This window comes from Rhea pennata, chromosome 1 (assembly GCF_028389875.1).
Source record: "Rhea pennata isolate bPtePen1 chromosome 1, bPtePen1.pri, whole genome shotgun sequence".
Lineage (NCBI taxonomy): Eukaryota > Metazoa > Chordata > Aves > Rheiformes > Rheidae > Rhea > Rhea pennata.
Genome location: NC_084663.1, coordinates 189,850,477 through 189,873,908, shown reverse-complemented (window position 1 = coordinate 189,873,908; position 23,432 = coordinate 189,850,477). Strand labels below are relative to the sequence as shown.

At 36.5% G+C, this 23,432-nt stretch overlaps 1 protein-coding gene across 3 annotated transcripts; it reads right to left on the bottom strand.

Annotated features, from left to right (window-relative positions):
- Positions 1–243: 243 nt before the first annotated feature.
- On the bottom strand, positions 244–23,395 carry ALG5 (ALG5 dolichyl-phosphate beta-glucosyltransferase). 3 transcript variants are annotated; one of them, XM_062567099.1, is made up of 10 exons: positions 23,318–23,395; positions 22,598–22,769; positions 21,302–21,348; positions 20,542–20,610; positions 18,858–19,016; positions 17,158–17,271; positions 15,860–15,919; positions 12,591–12,742; positions 2,571–2,656; positions 244–1,515 (listed from the first exon to the last, which is right to left on the bottom strand). In XM_062567099.1, the coding sequence occupies exons 1-10, from the start codon at positions 23,393–23,395 to the stop codon at positions 1,403–1,405; spliced, it is 1,050 nt and encodes a 349-aa protein (XP_062423083.1). In that variant the 3' UTR covers positions 244–1,402. The 3 variants fall into 3 exon arrangements, with proteins under 3 accessions (XP_062423083.1, XP_062423084.1, XP_062423085.1); XM_062567100.1 differs by having other exon boundaries at positions 18,924–19,016; XM_062567101.1 differs by lacking the exons at positions 22,598–22,769; positions 23,318–23,395 and adding an exon at positions 22,533–22,588.
- Between the last annotated feature and the right edge of the window lie 37 nt (positions 23,396–23,432).

Genomic DNA, 23,432 nt, shown 5'->3' with positions numbered 1-23,432 from the left:
GAGAACTGGTTGGCAACTTAATTAGAGTTAGAGGTAGAGATATCACTCTCGAAGTCTGATAGAAGAATTCACTCTACCAGAACTGAGAAGCTGATATTTTACTCCAGCAACGGCAGCAAGGAGTCACGTGACTGTTTCTGCAAAAGTGATAGAGGTGTTTGTGTAGTAGGCAGAATATCAAAGCGAACGAAGCCTGCCAAATAAACTGAACATATTTTTTGAGAATTTATTCCAACACTTCAATTTATAGAAAACTGAGGTAACTTTAATATGAGCAAATCCCCTATTGCATAACACCGTTGGAAGAAGGAAGAAGAGAAATTATTGATTAAAAATATGCAAAGGTAAAACTGTACCCACTTCATGCTTGAAACATGTTCAGATTTGTGTGTGCGTCCAAAAGAGAAACAAGCTTATTTTATTGGCAGTCCACAACCATATAGTTTTAAAAGCATTATTTAGAGTTGTATTCTGTAATAGGGTATGACATTTCCAAGAAAAGATCTTTTTCCCCCTCTCTGATCTCATTTGAAGCATGAGAACTTCAAATTGGCATTGCTAATGCACAGGCCTTCAATGTACACTGGGTCTCATTTTAGTATGCTCTGAATTACTTTTCCATGCCCTTTTTACTACAGATTTGGAGATGCCAAGAACTCCTAGCCTTGAACATACAGTATTCATTAGTATGTAAGAAACAAACCTATTTATAAAAGACAACATTTTAAAATGAAATGTGCTTTCTCTTGGAACTTCTACAGTCAGTGGAGACAATCTAAAGTTTGATCTCAGACAAACTATTTCGGCTTCAGACAAGAACATTTGGAATGTCAAGAGACTACTGAAAGTTTAGAACAGCCTTACGAACATTATTTCTGTAACTCAGTAAAACCTATTAATGTTTCCCATAACACTGAATCTAAATATGCATCAGCATGAAACATGATTGATCATTCCAAATTGTAATATGGCTCTAAATTTTCATACACTACAGAAACAAATGGTTGTGGCCATTTAAAACAGACAGAACATTGCACCTTGTAGAATATACAGTGCCCCTTTTCAACATGTACAAATTTTACTAGCAAGAAATCTGAATGTATGATGAGACAAAAGCAGATGTATTTATTTAGGAGAGAGAATTTATGTAGGATCTGTTAAAGCTACTGTTCAATACAATAAAAACCTGATTACCAGATAATCTTTTGAGAAATGCTTTCTCTTTTCTAAACATTATACAAGTTCCCCATTGACAATCTTATAAAACACATACATGTTGCAGAAATGACACATACAACAACAGCAATGAAGAATTACCTCAGCTTTCATCACCACTGTGCTTCACTGAAACTGTTCTCCTGTTCCATTAAGTATAATAATACATTTGGAAAATGTAAATAACCTAATTATATTTTCTTGTTTCAAGCTGCCAGGCACCAGTCATATATCGCAGTCGTATAAAAAGAAGATCCCTGCCCATCTGTAGCCAGCTCCAAAAGGGAACCAGCTTAGAACCTGTGATTAAGGAGGAAGAAAATCAGAAAGACATTGTTAGAAAAAAAATGAACATTGGCAAGACACACATTTAACTAGTCATAAACCTCTGCATTCTCAGCAAATTCAGCTTAGACTTTAATTTTAATAAAAATTTACATAGCAAAAATTACTGTCTTATTGTAATTGCATTATACTATGAGTGAGATATTCTAGTTTGAAGGCAGCACAGTATGGTAACTCAACACATGCCACAGGATGTACATGGCCTTCTCCGCTGGACAAGGTTTTGCTCAGGTAAATAAGAACCTGAGCACTAATAATTATGCAAATTGTTTCTGAGTGACCTTGGAGACCTACAGCAATAGTATCAATACCCATCTTCAGGTAATGTAAAGAATCCAGACTATTATACAAATTTCTTCTCCATCTCTGCTAGCATTCACACCAGGCGCAATACACATGTAAAATCACACTGAAAGCAAGCATTCTCTTTTCTAGCAAAGTTGGATGAGGATGTTCTCTACTTGCTTGCTTGCTTGATCCTTCATCCTGTTGCAGTTTATTACACTTTTAGTTGTTAAGGGGTCGTATTGTAGAGGAGAAATCCAAGTTAAAAAAAAATTGTAAGAAAAAAAAAAAAGGAAATTGCACTTGATGGGAGGGGATAAATGAGCTGAATAGCTGGAGACAAGTACCTTTTCAACTGCCCCCAGCTGCCTGACAACACAACCCGTGAACACCTTGAAGTATAATGCTTCCTCCCCACAGGTCTTCTACAGTTGCAGTATTTTTGTTAAGACATTACAGCAAGAGGATGTGCCAAAGAAGTACTGCTTTGCCCTAGCAGTATAATTACCTACATTTGTCTCCAGTGGGAACGCATAGTTACTCTTCCTCACTGCCCCTCACTACCCTCGGCAAGTCCCATGACTTGTTCAGAAGGCTGGCACACAAAATTGGACAGTCATATGGAAAGGAAGTTGGACAAAATTTGACTCACTGGCAAGAGGCTTGGATATTTTATTCTGGACTGAAAATTAAGAAATTTTATAAAATGTAAACTATTTAATTACCTTCAATTTCAGTCCAGTTGACAGCAACTTCTGCTACAGGTATTCTCAAGTGCTGAGCTATATAAAGAAGTTCCACATCAAATGCCCTGAGGTAGAACAGGAAATAACAAATATGGTAATATTTATTTTCAGAATAAAGGTGGTAGCACTGTCAATTGACTCTCTAGCCTGATATAATTTAAAGAGCTTGATGCGTAGCTATAAAGTTGATACCAATACTCTAAAGGTCAAATGCACATGAATGGGAAATTAGTTACATGAATGAATGACTCAGAAAATAGCCAGTATACATACAACAATACTTCACTGCATCCTGTTTTTAAAGGTATATGTTATGCAGAGCTCAGACCACTGCTCACCATGGTTTAGACATTTTAAAAGACTAAGGCAGTCTAACGTGCAATGTCAATCTACATCTCTAGCACCTTCATCCCAGGGGACTATTTGCTGTGGTTTTACACTGATTTGGCACCTTCTCCTTGTTTTCTCTAAGTCAAGAATAAAGGCAGCAGCACAGAGAAGGTACTGTGCAGTAACAGAGCTTGAACAGCAGTTGTAATTTAGCTGGTAACCATTTAACATATAACACACAAGCCCCTTTGAGAGAAAGGACCCAAAACTCTCTTCTCAGCTTCAACAACTGAACTTCAGAGTCACATTCTCTATCACTCACCAGTGAGTTTTGAAGATTTTACCACACAACTAAACTTCATCAGGAAGCTGAAAGGCTTCCTTCTCCTTCAGGACATGAGGTATCCTTGTGGATATGGCATCCTTCAGCAAAAGCAGGGGATGTGAACTTAAATTTTCTTAAGGTAAGAAGGGACAGACTACAGACATTCCATTTTCTGTTAAAGCATTTGTTCTGCCTGTGCATGAGCGCATCTAGAGACTATTTGCTGTGGCAGGAAGTATGTTTTGACACTGTCAAAACCTAAGCAAAACCAACTTGACACCTCGTAACAAAAAATTCCTGAGGAAATCAGGTATAGCTAACATGGGAATCTGCCTGTGTACCCTCGTAGCCAACAGTGCTGCAAAAATGCCTCCCTCTGGAAGTCACAATAATCAAATGGTCATATGTGGAATCACTGTTACATAAAAAGGACGCACTACTAGCACTAAAAATGTCACATGTCTAAGAAAATGTTTCATGCTCAAAGTACCAGATGAGTTTAGACTGCAGTTTGAAGTTTAAATAAAAAAAGACAGACAGAATTTCAAACACACCCACCTCTCCAATGCATTTCACATTGACTCAGGTCTCATCATAGTGTGACATGAATTTACTTCATTGGCAAAGCTGGCTTAAGCAGCTCGGACCTTCCTTCATCCTCTCTCTCTCTTCTGCCTCTCATTTTTGTTGACACAACCATTTGTAAGTTGTGCAGCAATGCAAATTGGGGAAAGAACCTATACAGTCAGCCAGACTCTGTTGCCACCCAATAATTTGTCAAAATGCTTAATTCTCTCTGTTCTCTGCATAGAGAATTGTTTATTCCATTCTTTCAATTGTATGCTCAAGCAGGCCTTCTGGATCTGAGGCACTAAAGCTTTTGATGTTACAGAAGTGCTTTGGCAACCACAGCTTGTATTCCTTATGTAGAGATCAGTATGTAAAATCAGCAGTAGCTACTATTGACAAGGGAGAAAGCAAATCACAGTTGTAAAAATTTTTGGTTAGGTTTCTTAAAATTATTAATTGATATGTATTTTTTTCCCCCTCTTTATAGTCCTCAATTGCCAATAAGGGTGTTTTTGTTTCTTAACTGATTTCTAATCATTAGAATTTAAGGTACACGAAAAAAGTCTTTTGCCACTGGAGAAAACATATGCAAAGGAAAACTAACATTATTCCCTCATGCTTCAAGTGTTCCTTGAATTGAAGTCATTAGTAACCCCTTTGATCTCCAGAGGTCCCTTCCAACCTTACTGACTCTATGATTCTTTGACACAACTATGAACAGGAAGGTGAACATGAACCTTCTGATGAAACTATAACCAGTCCAGCATCAATCTGGACATACACTATATGTGCATATTACAGGAAAACTACTGCTATCACTCTGGACCACATTAAAAAACGCAAAAGTACTGTAAACAAAGACTATCTTGAGAGACCACACGATTGCTTTGTATAGAGAATTTAGAACCTCTTTGTAAGTCTGATTTTGATAAGGACACAGGCCTTTTAATTGCCAAAACAGTTACAAGAATAAACTAATGTTTTTTCTCAATGAACTGAATCCGCTCCAAGACGCCTTGCTCTTTCACTGCTTTTCTTTTCTTTTTTTTTTAAATGAGGGTTGAATATTATTTTATTAATTATGTTATGGCCTCTTTTACTGAAATTGTATTATTTGTTTTTTTGCTGACATTTTACATTCGTTAGTTAAAATACATGTGTACACCTTTGAATGTCTGAGTCATGTGTATTAGAGTAAATCTAATTTTGTAATACTACTTAACTGACTAAAAATCTTAAGAGACACAGAATATTTAATTGTCTGATGAATTATAGTATATGAGCTGCTCTAAAAATATTACTTCATAAAATATTACGCTAGTGAACTAATAGTCATTTGCAGCAATTTCTATGGATAACCAATTACTGGAATGTCAGCACATACAAAATACATCACAGTAGAGTAACATTAAACAGTTTGGTGAAGTGTTCACCAAACAGTGCTCACAAAGTGAAACACAGAAATCAATCGGGTTGAACACTGACACAGTTGAACACAATGACAGTTACATGTGATAGCCATCTGTGTAACGGTGAATGTACTCCAAATTCAAAAACCCCTATTCAAAGCTTAAAGGAAAAAGATTTCTGTAACATACTCCTGGGATACTACCCCACCACTTTTAGTGTACCTAATATGTGCACTAGAAGAGTTAACGGCAGAATGCTGGTTGCAGTATATTCAGTACACTGATGGTATTACACTTCTATTGCAAATACCAGATCCAGATGGTACAGAAGAAGTTTCCACATTCAGGATTTAAGTGTGGGTACGTCAGCTGGAGCCTACTAGAGAAGATCAAAGAGACACCAGTGGATGAGCTGGTGAGTGCAATACAAGTGTTTGACATGATGCAGCAAGTCATCCATTTGTGACTATCATGTGACAGAACCACTGTTAGAAATAGCTGGGAATTATTCACACCATGTATTTCAGAGGCTTATGCTGCAGACAGTGGAAGTAAAAGCCTCTGGACAAGGGAAAAACAGTTTAGACTATCTTAAGTTTGACTCTGGCCTGAATGAATTCTTAGAAAAGCTTGACACTCTTTCCTGATCATATAGAAAGTTCAGGTTCCAACCTAAGCACCCAAAGCTGGGCACTCAAAATGCATGGTGCAAACAACTTCCCCATCTATTTCTAATAGTGCCTCTATTATGTGTTAATTTACACAAATAGAAATTTTAAAATATACATAAAAGGGAGAATTTTTTCACATCATTGTGTTTAAGCTGAGGAGTACTTTTGCTTAAGTTACAATTTAAGACCATGCTGGCTAAAATTTGGTTGAACACCAAGTCAGCAGCGTATTTAACTGAATTCAACCTTTTTAAAGTGAATCCTTAAAATGTTTCAGCTTATAAAATATCTATCCTGAAAACTTACCCTGTATTTTGAAATTGCAGTTAGCTCTTTTTGCTGGTGTGTCAATACTGATATTAAATGTTTCAAGTTTCAAAATCAAGCCTTCAGTTATACTATTATAACTGGAATTCAAGACTTTCTAAAATCAAAAAAGATGTGCTGTTCCAGCAAGCTCTTTAAATGGGCACACAACTTTCAATGGCCAAAGAGTTTTAAGAATAAAATACACTGTCAAGAGTATTAAACTGCCAATACAGTTGTGTCTGTATTGGGGATTTTGAAAGTTCACATATGCCTGCTAAGAGGAGGATTTTTTACTTCAAGCTGAAACAGACAGTTATAACAGCATGATAGTTTTGCATAGATTAGACATTCATAAACAATTCTACTGGTCACACACAAAACCAGGAAAAAACAATTAATTCTACTGTTAGTTTTGGTCTAAATGGCCAAAGAAGTGGGGAAAAAAAATAACACACTGCTACAGGAAGCAGATTTATATAATATGATTATTGATTTTTCTGTAATTCTTACATTTAGGTGCACGTGTAGAGATTAGCAATAAATTACAAAAACAAACATCAGTATTTAAAAAGTTCACACACTCAGTACAAGTGGGAAATAGAATGACGTGTTCAGTGCAGAGTGTCATTTTTATATGTAAAAGTAATACCAACATCTTTTTTCTTTTTATCCAATCAGTGATCTGCTGATTTTCTTATAATCATTATAAATTGCCAATCACAAGAGTGTGCCAATCAAGACTGGACTAGAACTGTGTTGAAATTTCCCTCATTTGACCAATATTCCAGACAGGACAGTAACTGCTGCCATCTGTAGTTTCCTTATGCAAGGAAAGACATTTTCAGGACAGAAGAAAATTTATGATATTTCTTGTAGGCAAAGAAGGTCAATGAGAAAATTTTAGATAGGAAAATTCTCCCAGTGAGGCCATCTAATTTTCTAGTTTTCCTCCTGTGCATTATAATTCAATATATTAAAAAAAAAAAAAAAAAAAAAAAAATCTTTCAGGTCAAGACTGTAGATGCAAAAACAGAGCTTCTTTTGGAATCTGGAAGTGAGTAATTCCAACTGTCTCTACTATGCTTTTAAAATATCCCTTTTAATTTTCTTTTAAGTTTTAATTTAAAAAATGTGCTCCATCCATTTCTGAAAAATAGATTAGCGGTATAATCAGATTCAGAACCTAAAATGCAAAGCATATGCTCTCTGTTCAAGAGGTTGCTCTCATTTCAAACTAATGTCAAAACTTTGCTATTTAGAAAGTAAATTTCAAAAACATTTGGTTTATACTGGTATATATACAGCCAGCTCTCAAAAGGGCAGTTAAACAAATAAGTCAATGAGAATATAAAAAAAAAAAAAAAAAAAAAAAAAAAAAAAAAACCTCATTTAGGATGTGAGCATGATTTCTTAGTATCAAAAATATAAACACTTTCCAGTAATTATTAATTTTCAAATGCTTTCCAAATTTTAGAGTTAGATTAAGAAAACCCTTTTGGAAATATCTTGGTCTCTCTTTGAAAGTATTGCTCATCCCATAATGAAGAAATAGCTTTTATTGTATACTTCAGTTTGCTCTTAAGATTTCCTAAATACAGGCATCTATACATCAAATTCAACACAGGAAGTAAACAACTGTCTCCCAGACTTCTGGAATTTTTAATGTTAAAGAAGTGATACTAAGTTCAACATCAACTGGAAAAGAAAGAGTATGCTGAAAGAAGAAGAAAGTGGAGGTATAAGCAAATAGTTTTGCACTCCTAATCTAGCTGAATTCAGGTTATTTCTTGGTAATTGTGAAACTGTCAATGACACAGAAGATCACAAAAAGGAGAGTCTTGACATAATCCCCTCTTTTGCATATGAAAGACAAACATAGATACACAAGGCTCCAGTTAATAGGTAGTCCTGATGAAGCACTGAAAACACCATAAGCATTTCTTTTTGGTGTCTCTGATACCAATTTAAATGTGGAAACTTAAAAATATTTCAGTCTGTCCAACTCAGCAGCAGGATAACTATGTTGTTTACATTGACATATTTAATGCCAGGGTGTAAACTTCCAAGAAAGAGAATGTGCTCCCAACACTCGCTCTTTGTGGGAGGTATGTTAACAGCCTGCTGAGAGACACAGAAATAAAAACCTGTATTATCTCTTGGATAAAAGTGCTGCGCTCTCTTCTGGAGCGGTATTGACAACAATCAGCACTTCAAGGCAATCTCCTCCTGCCCAGCGCTAATTCAGCACTTGCTGTCTCTTGTATGCAACAAAGTCTACTGAATTCCTTTATCTGAAGGGAAGAATTCTTTGGACTCTCTCTACAGAAACAATTGCCACTGCCAATATAGGTCAGTAGTCTTCTGCTTACTCTAATTCTTTCAGGATTTACTACATCGTTTATCCCTTTGAGAAAATGGAGGCCCTAGTAAGCTGAACCCCCCCCCCCGCCCCGAGTAATTTACCTTGCTGAACTTTATTCACCTACAGTACAGATACTTACCTATGTACAAGTTTGCTATATTCCCTTCATAGGCAAGAACAGGAAACAGGCACTTATAGGCTGCATTTTATCTGGTATATTTTAGATGTCATTCTAAGATGAAATGAATTACATCCTTCTTCCATTGCTTGTGATGGCAGACTAGTAGATATACACAAGATGTGATATGATCCTGTCCTTGTTAGGCACACACAGTTCAATTAGAATATAAATAAGCATATCAGTTCAGGGCAGAGATTATTACATAACCAATTTTATAGCTATTTTATATTAACAATATGAATAATGTTATGTATTAATGTTTACCCTAAGTATTTATTATGTTCTTGTATAAGAACTCACTTAGCTCATCAATATCTCAAAAAATTTGAACTTGACCAAACTCAAGTAGAAAGGACACATGAGGCTTCTGCAGAAGCTGTATGGCCTTTATCCTCTCAACCAGCTCTCCATGCACACAGGTTCAGCAAGAAGGAGCACTGCAGAGACTAGATATAGGCAGGGTTATGGTTCTCAGATGGACATGACCTTATCAAATGCTGTTTGTTTGTTGAATATTCCCCAACACTGTCCTCCATCCACAGTATCTGAGCATGACCACACTAAATGGAATTTCTTCTTTCAGTATGTAAGAGTGCTGTTTCCCTAATAGGATTTTAAGGGTCAAAGAAATTAAATGATTTGTTCAGATGTCAAAAAGAGACCAAAGTGGTTTCTCTCCAACCCCAGCTGATAGTCTCAGTATGGATGAGACCCTGTGTGACCCACTCACAGTCTCCCCAGTGTTCTAAGTCAGCAGAAAGATAACAGACTACTGATTTTATTAGGCAACTGTAAGCAGGGGCTATATTAATTCTCTTACATCCTCACTCAAGCTCATGACATGTAACAAAACCTCCATGGCACAAAGTCAAAACATTTTTTTGTTGCCCCCCCCCCCCCCTTTACACATACATTATGCAATGAAAATTTACCAGGGGCCAGTTTTGTTTAAAATAAGTTTTCATTTTTGGATTATTTCAGAATATTACAATACTAAATAAAAAGAAATCAAAAGTATGGTTCCATGGGATGCACTACGTTTCCAAGTAAGTAAATATTTGAAACTATTAATGAAAATGGAGTATTTTGTCACTTATCATAGAGCAAAACTGGAAGGAAAGAAAAAAAGAAAACAGAACAATGAAAAACTGCCCCAAAGCCTACTCGGCTGATCTCAAGTAACAAAGCAACTTGCTCTGTGACTATTAGGATTAATGAATTCTTGTTTCCTACATACTTGATGGCCCCACATCTTTTCCCACTGCAGCTATCCTAGCTGCCCTATCAACACCATAGACATTTCACTTATGATTGCCCTTTCCTCTGCTACATCCACTTTCCCCACATCCTCATGCCTCCCAATCTGTTTATTTCCAGGTCTCCCACAAAACAACCGGAAAAGGCACAGCACTCTGTTTCAAGTGCTAAAATGTTGGCTTCCAGTTGCACAGGCTGAATGGTTAGTTACAAATCTAACAGTAAGTAACTTTTGAGTCCATACTGTAGCCTGTTCTTCAGCAATGGCACCAAGCTAAATTTCTTCTCCTATACTTGGCTTTCAGCTTCCAAACTTGCTAAAACTTTCCATGTTTGAGATCTCTGCTGTTCTGTCAAATTTGGTTGAAATTAGACAATTGGTATGAAAATAAAGGGAGAGTAGCACAGAGATGGCTGATGGAGAAATGAGGAGAAAAGCAGCTAATACATGGCCTGTTTTGGTAGAAAACTAAACCAACTAAACAAAAAACTCACTGTTTTAGGAAAAATTGTTGTTTGAAAGTATTTAGAGAGCTGTTTTTGGGAAGAATTTGAGTTGCTCTTTTCTTCACTAGCAAAGGGAACACTGTTCATCACCAACCAGTAAGTCGCAAATAAATAAGTAAACATTTATGGGATTATATTATGGATTATTATATACGAGAGAGCAACAAGAGAAGTTTCATTTTACAGCAGCACATATAAGCACAACAAATCAGCATACTAAAACCTGAAGTTCCACACTAGCAAAAGAACTACTATAAAATGAATTAGCAATATCCCCTTTTCACTGCTTCAATTCCTACATAGTGGGGTGCAGAAAATAATACATCACATAATTGTTTTTGCTCTTATGTTCTTTTGTTACTAAAGAATCTCAGAGTGGCAAAAGAAAGTGTGTTAAATGATTTTTAAAATCTGAATTTTTATGTCTGACCAATAACTAAATGAAATTGTTTAGTTTCAGAGTAAGATCGATGATTGCATTTTTATTGATTAAGCTGATTATCCTCATTCATTTCTTCCAGTATTTCTTCTTGAAACAATAAATTCAAGAAGGTAATAAAGTTAAATAATAATTTTAAGTAACAGTCAAATGACATTTTTAAATAACAATTTTGTGCACTTTAGGGCTTTGAATACACATTTAGCCACATATTTAGAAAGTTCTGGAATATGAAGGACGCAATAACATTTTATGCAGTTTTATAATTTTCGCTTCAAGCTTAAGCTATGTTTCTGCCATAGTTTTCCTTAGGGTAATTAGCAAACCACTCAGCTAGGAGATTGATTTTTCCTAAACACTACCTTTGCAAACCCATTCTGGCAACACAGGCTGGCCATCACTAGCAAAACCCAAGCTAAAACTAGATGTATTGGCTTGGACTAGGATTGTGGGATCATACACATTTCTATATGGGAACATTGTCCAGTAATTCTACTCTTTGCCAGCAAACAGTACTCTAAGAGATTTTCCTTCAAACAGTAGTTTGAAAAGATTTGATTATACTTAATTAAGCTTGGGAACTGTCACCATCCTTTTAGCAACAGTTGTGGTGTAGAAGGCTTACAGAAATTATGGTACTTATGTGGAAACAGCATTTCATTTTCTTATGAGCAGTCATTACTATGTTAGTCTCATAAGAAACTGTTCTAGCTAAATTATGAGACAGCTCTAAAGCAATTTAAATGGTATACATCATTTTCTATTGTCTTAAATCAATAAGATTTATCAGTAGCCCTCTCTTATTAAAGAGGAAATAAGAAAATAAGCAAAGAGTAGATGATTCCTTTCCCATTAAGCCTTCAGTGACTACAAACAACTTATCAGATATAGATTTTAGGAAAAATACTTTGGTTCATAAATATTGGATTGTGAAGTCATATTGCACAGAAATAGACTAGTCAAAGTTTTGAATTGGGCTAGTAACTCTCTCAACTCATATAAGAGGTTTTCTCCATTCCTTACCCTGCCTGCATGGCTTGTTATCTATAAAACGAGAGGGATCTCTGAAGCAGGGAAATGACTACAAGAGAACAATAAGGAGTAGTTTAAGTTTTCTTCTAGGGGGTGAGCGAAGACAAGAGTTCTTAGAATTTTCTTTGTTCTCTTCTCCAAATCAATTATCTCTTAAAGGGCAAAAGTCAATGTCCTACTTCTGAGCATTATACAACTTCTATATGTATGCCAAAGTAAAATGAGCTTGCAAGAAGTCCACTGTCACCATCCAAAATTTCAGCACTGTGGTCTTACAAGACTTCTCATACTTTACCTTGGATCCTATTTTAAAAGCAAAAGTTAATGAGCTATCTTTTCTCCTCCCTGTCACAAGAGGGTGAACTCAGATATCTAGCAATTTCCTAAAGTGTATCTTAATAATATAATTCTTAGCAAATAGCAAGACATTTCAGCATAACAAGAAATCAGAAGTGCCACCGAAGTAGTACCATAATTTGTCAAAAACACTGAGCAGCTAGCATTTACACATAGATATGACATGCTTTATTGTAAACATTGATGTTAACTTTTCAAAACTATATTCATTTGGGGGAGAGGAGAGTGAAAAAAAGAAAAAGGCATTTACCAGCGTTCTATATGAAGAGTTGAAAAAGTCCGTGCAGCAGCTTTTCTGGTTAAAAGTTTAAATCCACACTGTGTGTCCCTGATCCCTTTGACACAGAGAAACCATACAAGGAAATGGAATCCATACATAAGAAGAGTTCGGAAGTAAGAGCGCTGTGAACAAAAGGCAAGAAGTTAGATGGCTGCATTTATCTGGTGAGCAAAGAGTTTGGAAAAAGCTGGCTTAAAGGACAATAATTCTGCTTTGTAACAGCTTTTGAAGTTTATAAACTGTTTTTATTTGGTATGGGAACAAAACCTAAACTTCTAAATTGTTACAACTGAACAGAATCACAGCTGAAAAGATAGGTTTGCCAGTTAAGCCCATGTGCAGGATACTAGCCTAGAATATGAGAAGTTCAAGTTCTTGACCCTGCTTTCCTTAATTCACATCATCTTTTCGTTCTGGCTAATACATATTAAGTAGAGCAGGAATCTGAATCACGAACGGGACAGTCATATCTTCTCTATGATTCTCTGGGAATTGGGGGTGCCAAGACAGGAAGAATGAAAGAGGAAGGGAAATTCATATTACATTCTCTACCCCCATTTGCCACTTAAATGCTAGTCTTCCATTTTCATAAAACTTTGCTGAACAGGTCCAACAGATGCAAAAGTTACCATAAAGGATGATGGAGAACAAACCCAGCAGGACTGCATAAAAACTGTTTTTCTTAAGAATACACACTAAAAATGAAACAGGTCTCTAACTATTGCTCTAACACAAAAAACAGTTTTATATCATTCCTAAAAACACCAAATTGAAGCATCCCTGTTTGCAGCACAATTCTTTTATTCAAGATCCAATGATATTTACAGCTTACATAGTGTTAAGACACTTAGGAGAACGCAATTAGGAGATTGCACTTTTTTGTAGTATATGATGGATCAAGCAACAAACTGAATCAAAGTAACTGCTAATATAAACAATATTCTTTCATTTTTTATTTCCAGCAATGATCCACAGCCATGTTTTCTATTCTTTTGCAAATATATTTCATGTTCCTGGCAAATGTTTTCCCAGTCTACTCTTTGGTTACAATTTTGTTCTTGATGTAAAAATCATACGATGTGTTTGCCCATGTAAGCCAGAGGTTTAACTCTGGGTTTGAAAATGTCCTTCTCAGCTTGTGTATTGCAGACAGCTTCCAAATAACTGTAACTTAGATCCACAAATCACTTATGAACTCACTGCAGGTCTTCATTTCAATTTAGGTTCTTGCATCCAAGATTTCTAGCTAAACGTGAAATCTTTGGGAGCCAACATTTTAGCTGGTAAACATCCCTAGGTGATAAGAGATGTCTTTAAAGCAACTCATTTTAATCCTCAGTTGAAAAATGAGAAGATGCTCAATTTATTATATAATAGCCTAGCGCTGAGAGCACTTATTCAGGAAGTGAGACTTCTCTTCATGAACTTCCAATTTTTTCTTTGGCTTAGGGAATTCAAATTCCTATCTTGTGCCTCTGAGAAGAGTGTTCTAGCCATAGTCATGACAGATCTGGTGTGGACTCTTTGCCTCTTTTGGGTTGGGGTAGACCACCATGTGACCAAGAATGCAAGGCTACTAGTGCCAAAAGGAAAGCAGCAAGAGGCTATATGACTGCCATCCAATCAAACTGTGTACTTCATGAAGAGGAGCTCCTGCATTATGTTCATTGCTCCAGGACTACTTATGCACATCATGCTAAGGACTCACTAAAGCACATTAACAATTTTGTAAACAGAACAAAAACCTCAGTCTCTTAAAACTGAACTTAAAAGGTGAAAATTCTGGTCTTAATCATAAATCCCTTACAGCTGCACATCACAGCATCATTCTACTGTTCCACATACTACCAAACCCAGAAAAAAAATCTTGACCTCTCAAAACTGTTTTTTAAATTTTTATATCTATTGAAAAGAAACTGTTTTGTAGTGCAATGTTAGAGTGGTAAAGGCAATCTTTCCTTTCTGGTTGAGGGATAGCTAGGGTGATGAAATGGGTTACATACTTCAGAGCAACACTACCTAAACAGTTAGACTCCTGTTTATGATTATCATAAAGTCAGAAATAAGGGGAGAAATAAGAAGCAAAGGAGAGGCACACCTCCTGAAAACAAACAAAAACCCCACATATTTTTGCCTTAAGAAAGATATTCAGCTTCAAATCTTCCCTCACCTGGCAAGACTTTCAAAGATGGAAAGAGATATGAACGCATTGAAGAAAGTTCACTTATATCCAATGCTTTAAAATGACCAGACAATTACAGACATTTTCTGGACTCAGATTTACCAGCCACATGCTCTATGTGTACCAGCAACATCTCTAGGATGCACTGACTGTACAGCTAAAATTAATGTAAAGAGAGTGCATTCTGTGCTATAAGCACATTAAGTACCACATCAAAGATTTATCCTCATTTCTCAAAAAGATGAAGGGTTTCTTTTGTGAGGATGCTAGATTCACGCACTACTACTTATAAAATTAAGTATTAAACATTGGTATAAACAAAGCTTACTCTTCAACATTATGAGTGCATTCTGCTAAAGACATTAGTCCAGCAATGCATCTGTTGCAATACAAGTTCCATGCCTTTGCTTTGTCAACTGTCTGTCAAGACAGCAGAAAAACAGACGCAAGATAAAATTATGTTCCTGTGCATCACTGTTTATTCCACAAGAGCCACAAACTGAGTAGTACTGTCTGTGTTCACAACTCAAATTTCACTATGAATAATACAGAAAAGTTACAGCATTTTCCTGTGGATTGATATACTCTTCAAACACTCTTTATTGCTGAGTATCCCTAATTCAGTTTGAACACATCTCAAAATCTGCAGATCAACAAGCTCTTGTACTGGAAGAGAATCAATAGTCAGCTGCCTTTTACCCCAGCCCCCAGTATTGGCAAAATATGAACACACATGCAAAGAAATTATTCCAGTGTAGGAGCTTTAACTCTTCAGAAAAAAAACAAAACAAAACAACAACATTAACTTCTACAGATTGTGCCTAAAAATTGAAGCACTGGCTAAAACCAGTTCAAAGTTGGTGGTGCCTGAAATGTAGAAGAACACATCCCTTGTACATGATATATACATATGCTCATATGCTAGACTTATCATGAGTTTTCCCTACTTTTAGCTTCCAGTCTTTTACAAATTCTTATTATTTATTTGTAAAATCTGAATAGCAGTATCAAATAATGGAAATGTCTAAGTATAACTCTGCAGGAAAGGGAAACATACCTTTGCTATTGAGTCCTTCTCCAGATGAGCTCTAGAACCACAGGAAATAGCCATCTGGTTCTGCACAGAAACACAAATTTAAGATTTGTCATCTGAACTACTGTTTGAGGTTCCTCATGAAACCTTCAAGAGTGATTACAGATGTATAATAAAAAGTTCAAAGCAGTACACCTTTCTGCTTCCTGTAGCTGTACTTTTTACACTGCTAGATTCTGTGGCCAAAATAAATCTTTTCTACAATTAACAGACCAGCTAAAGTTTACTGCTTTTTGTATACAGCACATATGAATTGCTGCAATTTATTCATGTCTGGTTCAGCTTACATTGTTCTTCTGAGGTATGCAGACAGCAAACGTACTGAACAGCACACAAAGTGCCTAGGCATGCTCAATGCATATAGGTATGTTTGCCCTTAATATTACATTGTGAAAGAGATAGCAGAATATTTCACTGATGTATTTTCAAACAAAATGCCACAGTATCAGTCAAAATATCATCTCAGATCAAGAGAGATGACCCTAACGGAAGATTTATTCTCATGCTACTCCTTCTCACATAAATTACCTCCAAACTGCTGCATTCGAGAGCATGTGAGAGAGGCTGGAGAACTAGCAGCTGCTGCTGTCTTGGCAGTGGAATAACATGGAAACACTGCCACCCTGCGGCTCCATGACACAGGGTACCACTTTCTTTCACATAGGCACACCTATTAGACCCTCCCCTGGAAGGCTGCATATCACTTTCTGCATTCTGGAAACTAGCTAAAAAGTACTTCATTGTTCTGACTTTAAACACTAGGTCAATGGAAATGAATCTCAGTTCTTTCAAATCAAGCACCTGAAAGAGAATGGCTATCCAGGGAGAAGCTCTTATTTCACAGTGGTGGTTTTTTTTCAGGGTTGCAATAGAAGTTCTTTACAAATAACGTGATTGGAAAAAAGAATCTATATAAGATAGGATGACACATGAAAATAAAATACAAAATTCAGTTAACAAATGAGTGTTTTTAACTGATGCCATGTGTTGCATAGCATTTTTCATTTGTAGCTATTATACTCTGTAAAAATACTAAATAGAACACTATGTACTGCACTGAAAGTGGCACCACGAATGGAGAGAAGGTAAAAACTTAATGGAAGTTATCTACGGACAGCCCATTCTTACAATTTCAAAACCTCAGGTCTCCAGACTGTACCTAAATCTTTAAGTAGATCTCAGTGAACTCAGGTTAAAGGTAATTACAACAATCAATCTATATGCATGTGTATTACACTAAAACCATGAGAACTTATACTCACAGGCCACGGCTGAAGATTTTTTAGACCTTCTTCTACTTTTTCAATATCTGGAAATTTTGTAGCTCCATCTGCGTCAGCCATGAGAATTTTCTTCCCCCGAGAACTAAAGACACCCTGCAATTGAAACAGTTAATAAAAAAATATACCTTCTAAATCAATATTTGTCATGGTAAGCTAGATAATGCAAGACATTGCAGAAACCTAGTAGTGCAACTGAAGTAGTGGTATCACAAATTGAACACAACAAGTGATTCTTAATATCCTGCTACTAACTATAAGTAATTAATTCATTTTGCAACAATGCCTAGGGACTTCACATACTGATCACTGTGGAATGCTGATCAGTAGTGTATTAACACAACTGAGTAACACTACCACTCCTGAAGGGCTTACAAAGTAAGAGTTCTGCAAACTCAAATCCTGAGAGATATCCATTTGCTACAGTTAGTTATACAGGGAAGCACAAAGAAGCAGTAATTAGCAACTGTTGCTGTACTAGATAGCTTTTCTTTGTCATCTGAACTTTGCTTCTTTGTCAGCCTAGAGTCATGGAAAGGAAGATGCAGTACTACCTTCTAACAGAGTTTCAACAGTAATGAAAAGAGAATATTTCTCAAAACTAATTTAAAATTAAGCACAGTGTCATGGCAAATGGTCTGTGACGAAGCAAACCTTGCAACCTATTTTGCCATATTCTTAGTCAGATCTTTGACAATTTTTGAAGGAGTTCAGATAGGAGAACAGTAGTGGGTTTGCCAAAAGCACTGTCATAACTGGGCACATATGATTTGGTAAATAAATCCACTCTAAAGTCTGCAATGTAAAACTGTATCACACAGTCATTCCCCTCCTAGAAGGGCAGAAAAATTGTGTTTCTTACAAAAACCCAGTATATTAATTTTATGTTTTCTTTATTTCCTATAGTTACTGGTGTTTCATAAGAAAACCTTTAAACTGACTCATTAAATATTTAAGTTTTACTCAGAAAGTCAGTGGAAAAAAAAGATTTTTGAAATCATAAGTACAGCACCTAACAACTGCACACTTTACAATTACTTATTAGACTTGTAGAGGCTCTGAAAACTCATAAATCATACCCACCCCTTACTAAAAATGTCATTTACCCTAGAAAATGTTCCTTAAAAATTTTGAAATTATTTTCTAGACATGATTTTATACAGTCTGTATATGCACATTAGTATGTGAAAGCATAAAGTGTGCCCCTTCTACCACCAAGTGCAGTTGATAATGGTGGACTTCAGTAAATACAAACTTTCTTGGAGGAAAGTGTTCATTAGCTCTTTTTTAAAAAAGTTAGAGTTATGAGTTGGAAAGCAATGTTTGCAAATTTAGCTGTACTTCCTTTACAAAAGTTTTAGTTAAATCTAATTTTTTCATTGTGCTCTTTAAATGCAGGGCTATTTGTAAGCAGAACTAACAAAATATGAAGTTCAAGTCTAATACTTAAAAAAAAAAATCAAACAAAAAACAAAAAGAAAAGAAAACCTTCTGAATTCTTCATATGAAAAGAGTTCTTTTGTTACTGTTCTTCCCAGGTAGAGAATATTGTTTTCAATATCTAAAATAAGCTTACTTTGTAAAGTGTTTTTGCCTTAATTTATGGAACCTGTTCTCAGTTTTCCTATAATCATTTTGTTAATGTATTAAATTCAAAACTTCGATCATCACAGCTGTATCACCTGCATATTGGGGCAGAACTCGTTCAAATAGAGAAGGAGATGAAAGGAGATGAAAGTATGAGTTACCATCCTGACTGCTCCTCCTTTCCCTCGATTTTTTACCAAAGAAAGCACTCGCACTTTGTCACTTCCATATTTCTTGCAGTACTTCAGCGCAACCTAACAGACATACAAAAAGACAGCATAAAACAAGAACAGGAATCAAGGTAGAAGTTTTCATTTGCTCACTATTTTTTAAACTCAATAGCACAGAGTTATAGTCACTTCAGTCTGCATAAATATATTGCCCAGGGATTGCTGAAGTCTGCTCAGGAAAATAAAAACCAGTTCACAGTGAACAGAAGTCTGAAAAAGATAGTCACGTTCAATAAGAACAGGGTATTTCCTCAAGCAGTTCTAGACTGCATTTTCTCTATCTCACCAAAGCCTAAAAGACTCAGTACTGATGTAGTTAATATTATACTACTATAGGCCTTTTATATTAACACGTATAACTAGACAAAGAAATACAATTTTCTAGAGTTACCGATTTCCCCATTTGTTTCACTGTTATCTGTGGTTTTAAAAAAAATAAATAAAAATCAAAGGTCTAAAATCCTATTCACACTGCAGATTTATGTACTTTTGGTCCATGCTGCGGAAAGAAAAAAACATGAGTTCTCTCCTCTAATTTTTTCCAAAGGTTGCCTCAAATCCTTGCAAGTTCAGAGGTTCAGAAGTCCATGGCCACCATGTGCTGCTAGAAATGATGCTAGAAGGAACACAAGGAAGACAAATATACATGCACAATGCTTAACAGACATCTCAAGAAAAGGAAATTAAAAAAGTAGCGCTCTTGTTAGTAGCTGACCCGAACATCCATCAAGTAACAGTTAACCAAAATTCAAGTTGGTCAGCCCTCACTTACATTCATCAGGCAAAAGCAGAAGAACGCAGAACTATTTTGAAAACTACTACTACTAGCAATGGGATTTAAGTGAATAGTTTTATGAACACAGTAAACTATGTTATATCAAAAAAGACTAAAATGACAGTTTAAAAAGAGAAGCACAGAGAAGGATGAACAGGCTTATTCTAAGAACAACTACTGTTGTTCTTAGAAGAGAAGAAATTCTGAAAAACAAAAAAGAATGGAAATTTGGAGAAACCTCCCCTGCCTCAGGCTTACTGATACTGTCATAAGATAATGGATTACAAATTATGATGTATTTGAAGTGGCACTATGGAAGTGGGAGTGTACTTGTGTTGCTGTAATACTCTGGAATATCATTCCATGAATGGCATGGGAAAGAACTATAGGACATGTCAGCCACTCTGTCCATCACAGTTAAAAAAAAAAAAAATCACCTATTTCAAAAGTCTTCTTAGCTTCACTAAGCTTTGTATCACTATGTATTTCAGAATAAATTTGATAAAGTTAAAACTAGAATTTCAGATGCAGGAAAGCAGCTGTCACATCAACCAATCACAAATAATAGCATTTGCAAAAGAGTTAGATGTGTGTATGTGACATCTATAACGTAGGCAGAATAATGACAAAAAGTGTTTGGAAACCAAATTTTAATTAGCAAGTAGAGAAAATTATCTGAGTACCAAAAACGTAAGGACAAAACACGCATGGTTCACAAATACAATATATAAACCTATACATCCAATTACTTGGTAAAAATCTGCTCTTTCTTACCTTCTTGGTTTGATCTTTACTACCATCGTCAACCACTATTACCTCATAAGTGAATGAAGGATCTTGTCTCTGAAAAATTAACAATGCATGTGATACAACCTCTTCAGCAGGCAGCACATCTTTCATGCATCAGTGTTCTTTTTCCCTAGCACCTTTTCATTTGTGTTTACAGACAGCAATACAATGTAGTAAATTTGTTAAGATGGCAATTAGAGCTGAAGAATCTTGCCATTTAGATATCTGTTCCATTACCTAACGCTTGTCGTATTTTTCCCCAGCTATCATCTAGCACTGAAAAATCAATTTATTGAAAAGAGGCTTGTGAAAGCTCAAAACATCATTGTTAAAAAACAAACAAAACCCCAACAAATAAACATTTCCCCACCTCCAAACCTTCATAATGGGCTTTTCAACCAGATAATCAATCCTAATAAAGAACAAATGTTTAAAAATATTGGACACACAAACTAGGTTTTAGTTTAAGAAGTTAATTCTAGTTAATTCTTAATCTCTATCTTGGATAGATATCTTGCATGTAAATTTTTGTCATGATACAATAGTTAACTGAGTTTTTACTTAATTAAAAAAAAATAGACTTTCCAGCATTCGATCCTAAAATAACCGATAAGATACAGAAGTGTTACTTCCAAGCAGCTAAAGTTATAATGTTTTAACATATAACAAAATAATCAAGTGACTAGATCACAGACTTGCATAATACACAGAAAAATAATGGATTCTGAATGCAAGATGAAAATACCTGTCTCTTTTCTAGATAATCCAAAGCTTCATCCATCATTAGAGGCACTACAGAAAAGATAGAGGAGCTCAGGTTAGTAGATATAAGAGGCTAAACACCAAGACCACCAATGAGCACATGTGCAAGCAAGTTGATAACAACCGTGAAGCTAAGGAGAGAGTAAGTTGCTTCATTCATAAAACACTCGCTTCAGTAAAAAAAAAAATTTAGCACCTGCAATTCTAAATCCTGTCCTTGCTGAATATGAAAAGAATAATGAAAAAAATCTACATTGAAGGGAATAAAAATGTTTCCTTAAAGATCAAAGTCAATTTTTCTATTTTGAAACATGCAATTCTCTAGTAAAGAAACAAGAAAACAGCTGTGGCTTACCCTGCAAACCAGCATTTAATAATCTTTTTGTATTTAAGAGAGGTGACAGAATTAATCAGGAGAAATTTCTAATACTAGTCAGTATCGTGCAGTTTTTTTACTACTGGCATAGATGGTTAGGCACCTAACAGGCACTACTTTTGCAGCTGTAGATTAGAAAAATATTCAATCTCATGGTGGTCTTTGCAGTATATGCTTAATCCCAAGCAGATCTCTATCTCTGGAGAGAAGGCTAAATGTAAAATCACATGAAGCGTATTAAACCCTTGCTCACAGAAAGCGAGTGTCTGAGAACCAGGACATCCACTGGAATCTACTGGACTCTAGAAAGTGCCAGAGCTACCCTGCTGTCTAGATACACGTTACTGGCAAAAATTCCTTGTCGTGGAATCCTGAGCAGCTCAGTATTTTCACTTCACCTGGAAAGGGGAGGACAGCATGTGCTACCATGTCAACCACAAGTAAGGGCTTCAGAGCTTGAAATCCCATCAGAATGGGATAGCATATGAATGGCCAAGATAAAAGTAAAAACAAAACAAAACAAAACACAAAACTCATGAGATCATCCTTTTTCTGCCTGAAGCTGCTGCTGTTTGTTTCAGAGCAGGAAAATTTCATATCGAGTTTAGAAGTCCTTTTCTATTTCTCTCCTTACAGCATCTACAGGGGAATAAGCAGCTACTTTGCTGTGCTTTATTTTAATATAGACTATTCTTACAACTAACAGTTGTTGCTAAAAATAGCAAGGAGCACTTTCTCAATTCTGAAATTCAATGTACTTGGACTAGTTTCTGGAAACTGGGCACAACATCAGACACATAATCCAGCCTGCCAGAATCTATTGCTAACATAAACTAACCTCTGCGTAATTAGAGTAATAATAGATAGACTTTCTTCTTTTTCTCAAAACAAGAAAAATCTTACACCGGTCTTCCTCATTGTACGAAGGCACAACAACAGAGAGCTCCCTTGTAGGGGGATCATGTATACTTGGTACAGGTTCTTTCCTGCCTTCAGCAGTTATGAAGAACTTCTCTTCTTCATGTCGGTGAAGGGTTGGCATTTTTATGGCAGTTATGTGAGCAATCATACAAATCTGTGAAGAAAAAAAACCAACAAGTTCTTTGAAAGCTGTTTACGGATTAACATTCCATTAAAGATTTATCCAGCTGTTGCAATGTACAATGAGCATAGCTAGGCACAGTCTGTAAATAAATAAAAAAAAAATCAGTTTTCTGTCCAGCTAAAATAAATCAGTAAAGCCTGTCGTTTTGAAGTACTTTTACTTGGAAGCAATAGACGTGCAGCACTCCTGATCATCACCAGCATTTCGGGTTTCCCAGCACCAGACGTCTCAAAATTACATCTTAGTTTAATTACCTAGAAATAGCCAAGACCCCCTAATGATTAAGGTGCAGAAAGCACCACCAGGGCACTCTGCAGACGGTCCGAGGCCAGTAAAAGGCACGCCATGCTCAACGGCTTTCACCGGCCGCCACCGCGGCGCGGCTCGCGCCAGCGCACCGGGGCGCTCACAGCGCAGCCGCGGCGGCAGCGAAGCCCTGCGCAAGCCGCGCCGCTGGCCCACGCGGGCGGCAGCCCCGCCGCAACCGCCGCCCTCGGAGCGCCCGCCGCGCCTCTCACCAGCACCGCGGCGGCGGCCGCCAGCGCCACGGCGGCGGCCGCCAGCGCCGCGACGGCTTCGGGCAGCGGCAGCGCCATGGCCCGCGGCCCGCGCAGGGGGGAGGCGGCGGCGCCC

Excerpts from the sequence above, each read along its gene's own strand:
- ALG5 (XM_062567099.1), bottom strand. The coding sequence starts at position 23,395 with ATGGCGCTGCCGCTGCCCGAAGCCGTCGCGGCGCTGGCGGCCGCCGCC. Across the intron at positions 19,017-20,541 it reads GTAAAGATCAAACCAAGAAG|GTTGCGCTGAAGTACTGCAA; the intron begins GTAAGAAAGAGC and ends TATGTCTGTTAG. Across the intron at positions 15,920-17,157 it reads AAAATCTTCAGCCGTGGCCT|AACCAGATGGCTATTTCCTG; the intron begins GTGAGTATAAGT and ends GTTTCTGTGCAG.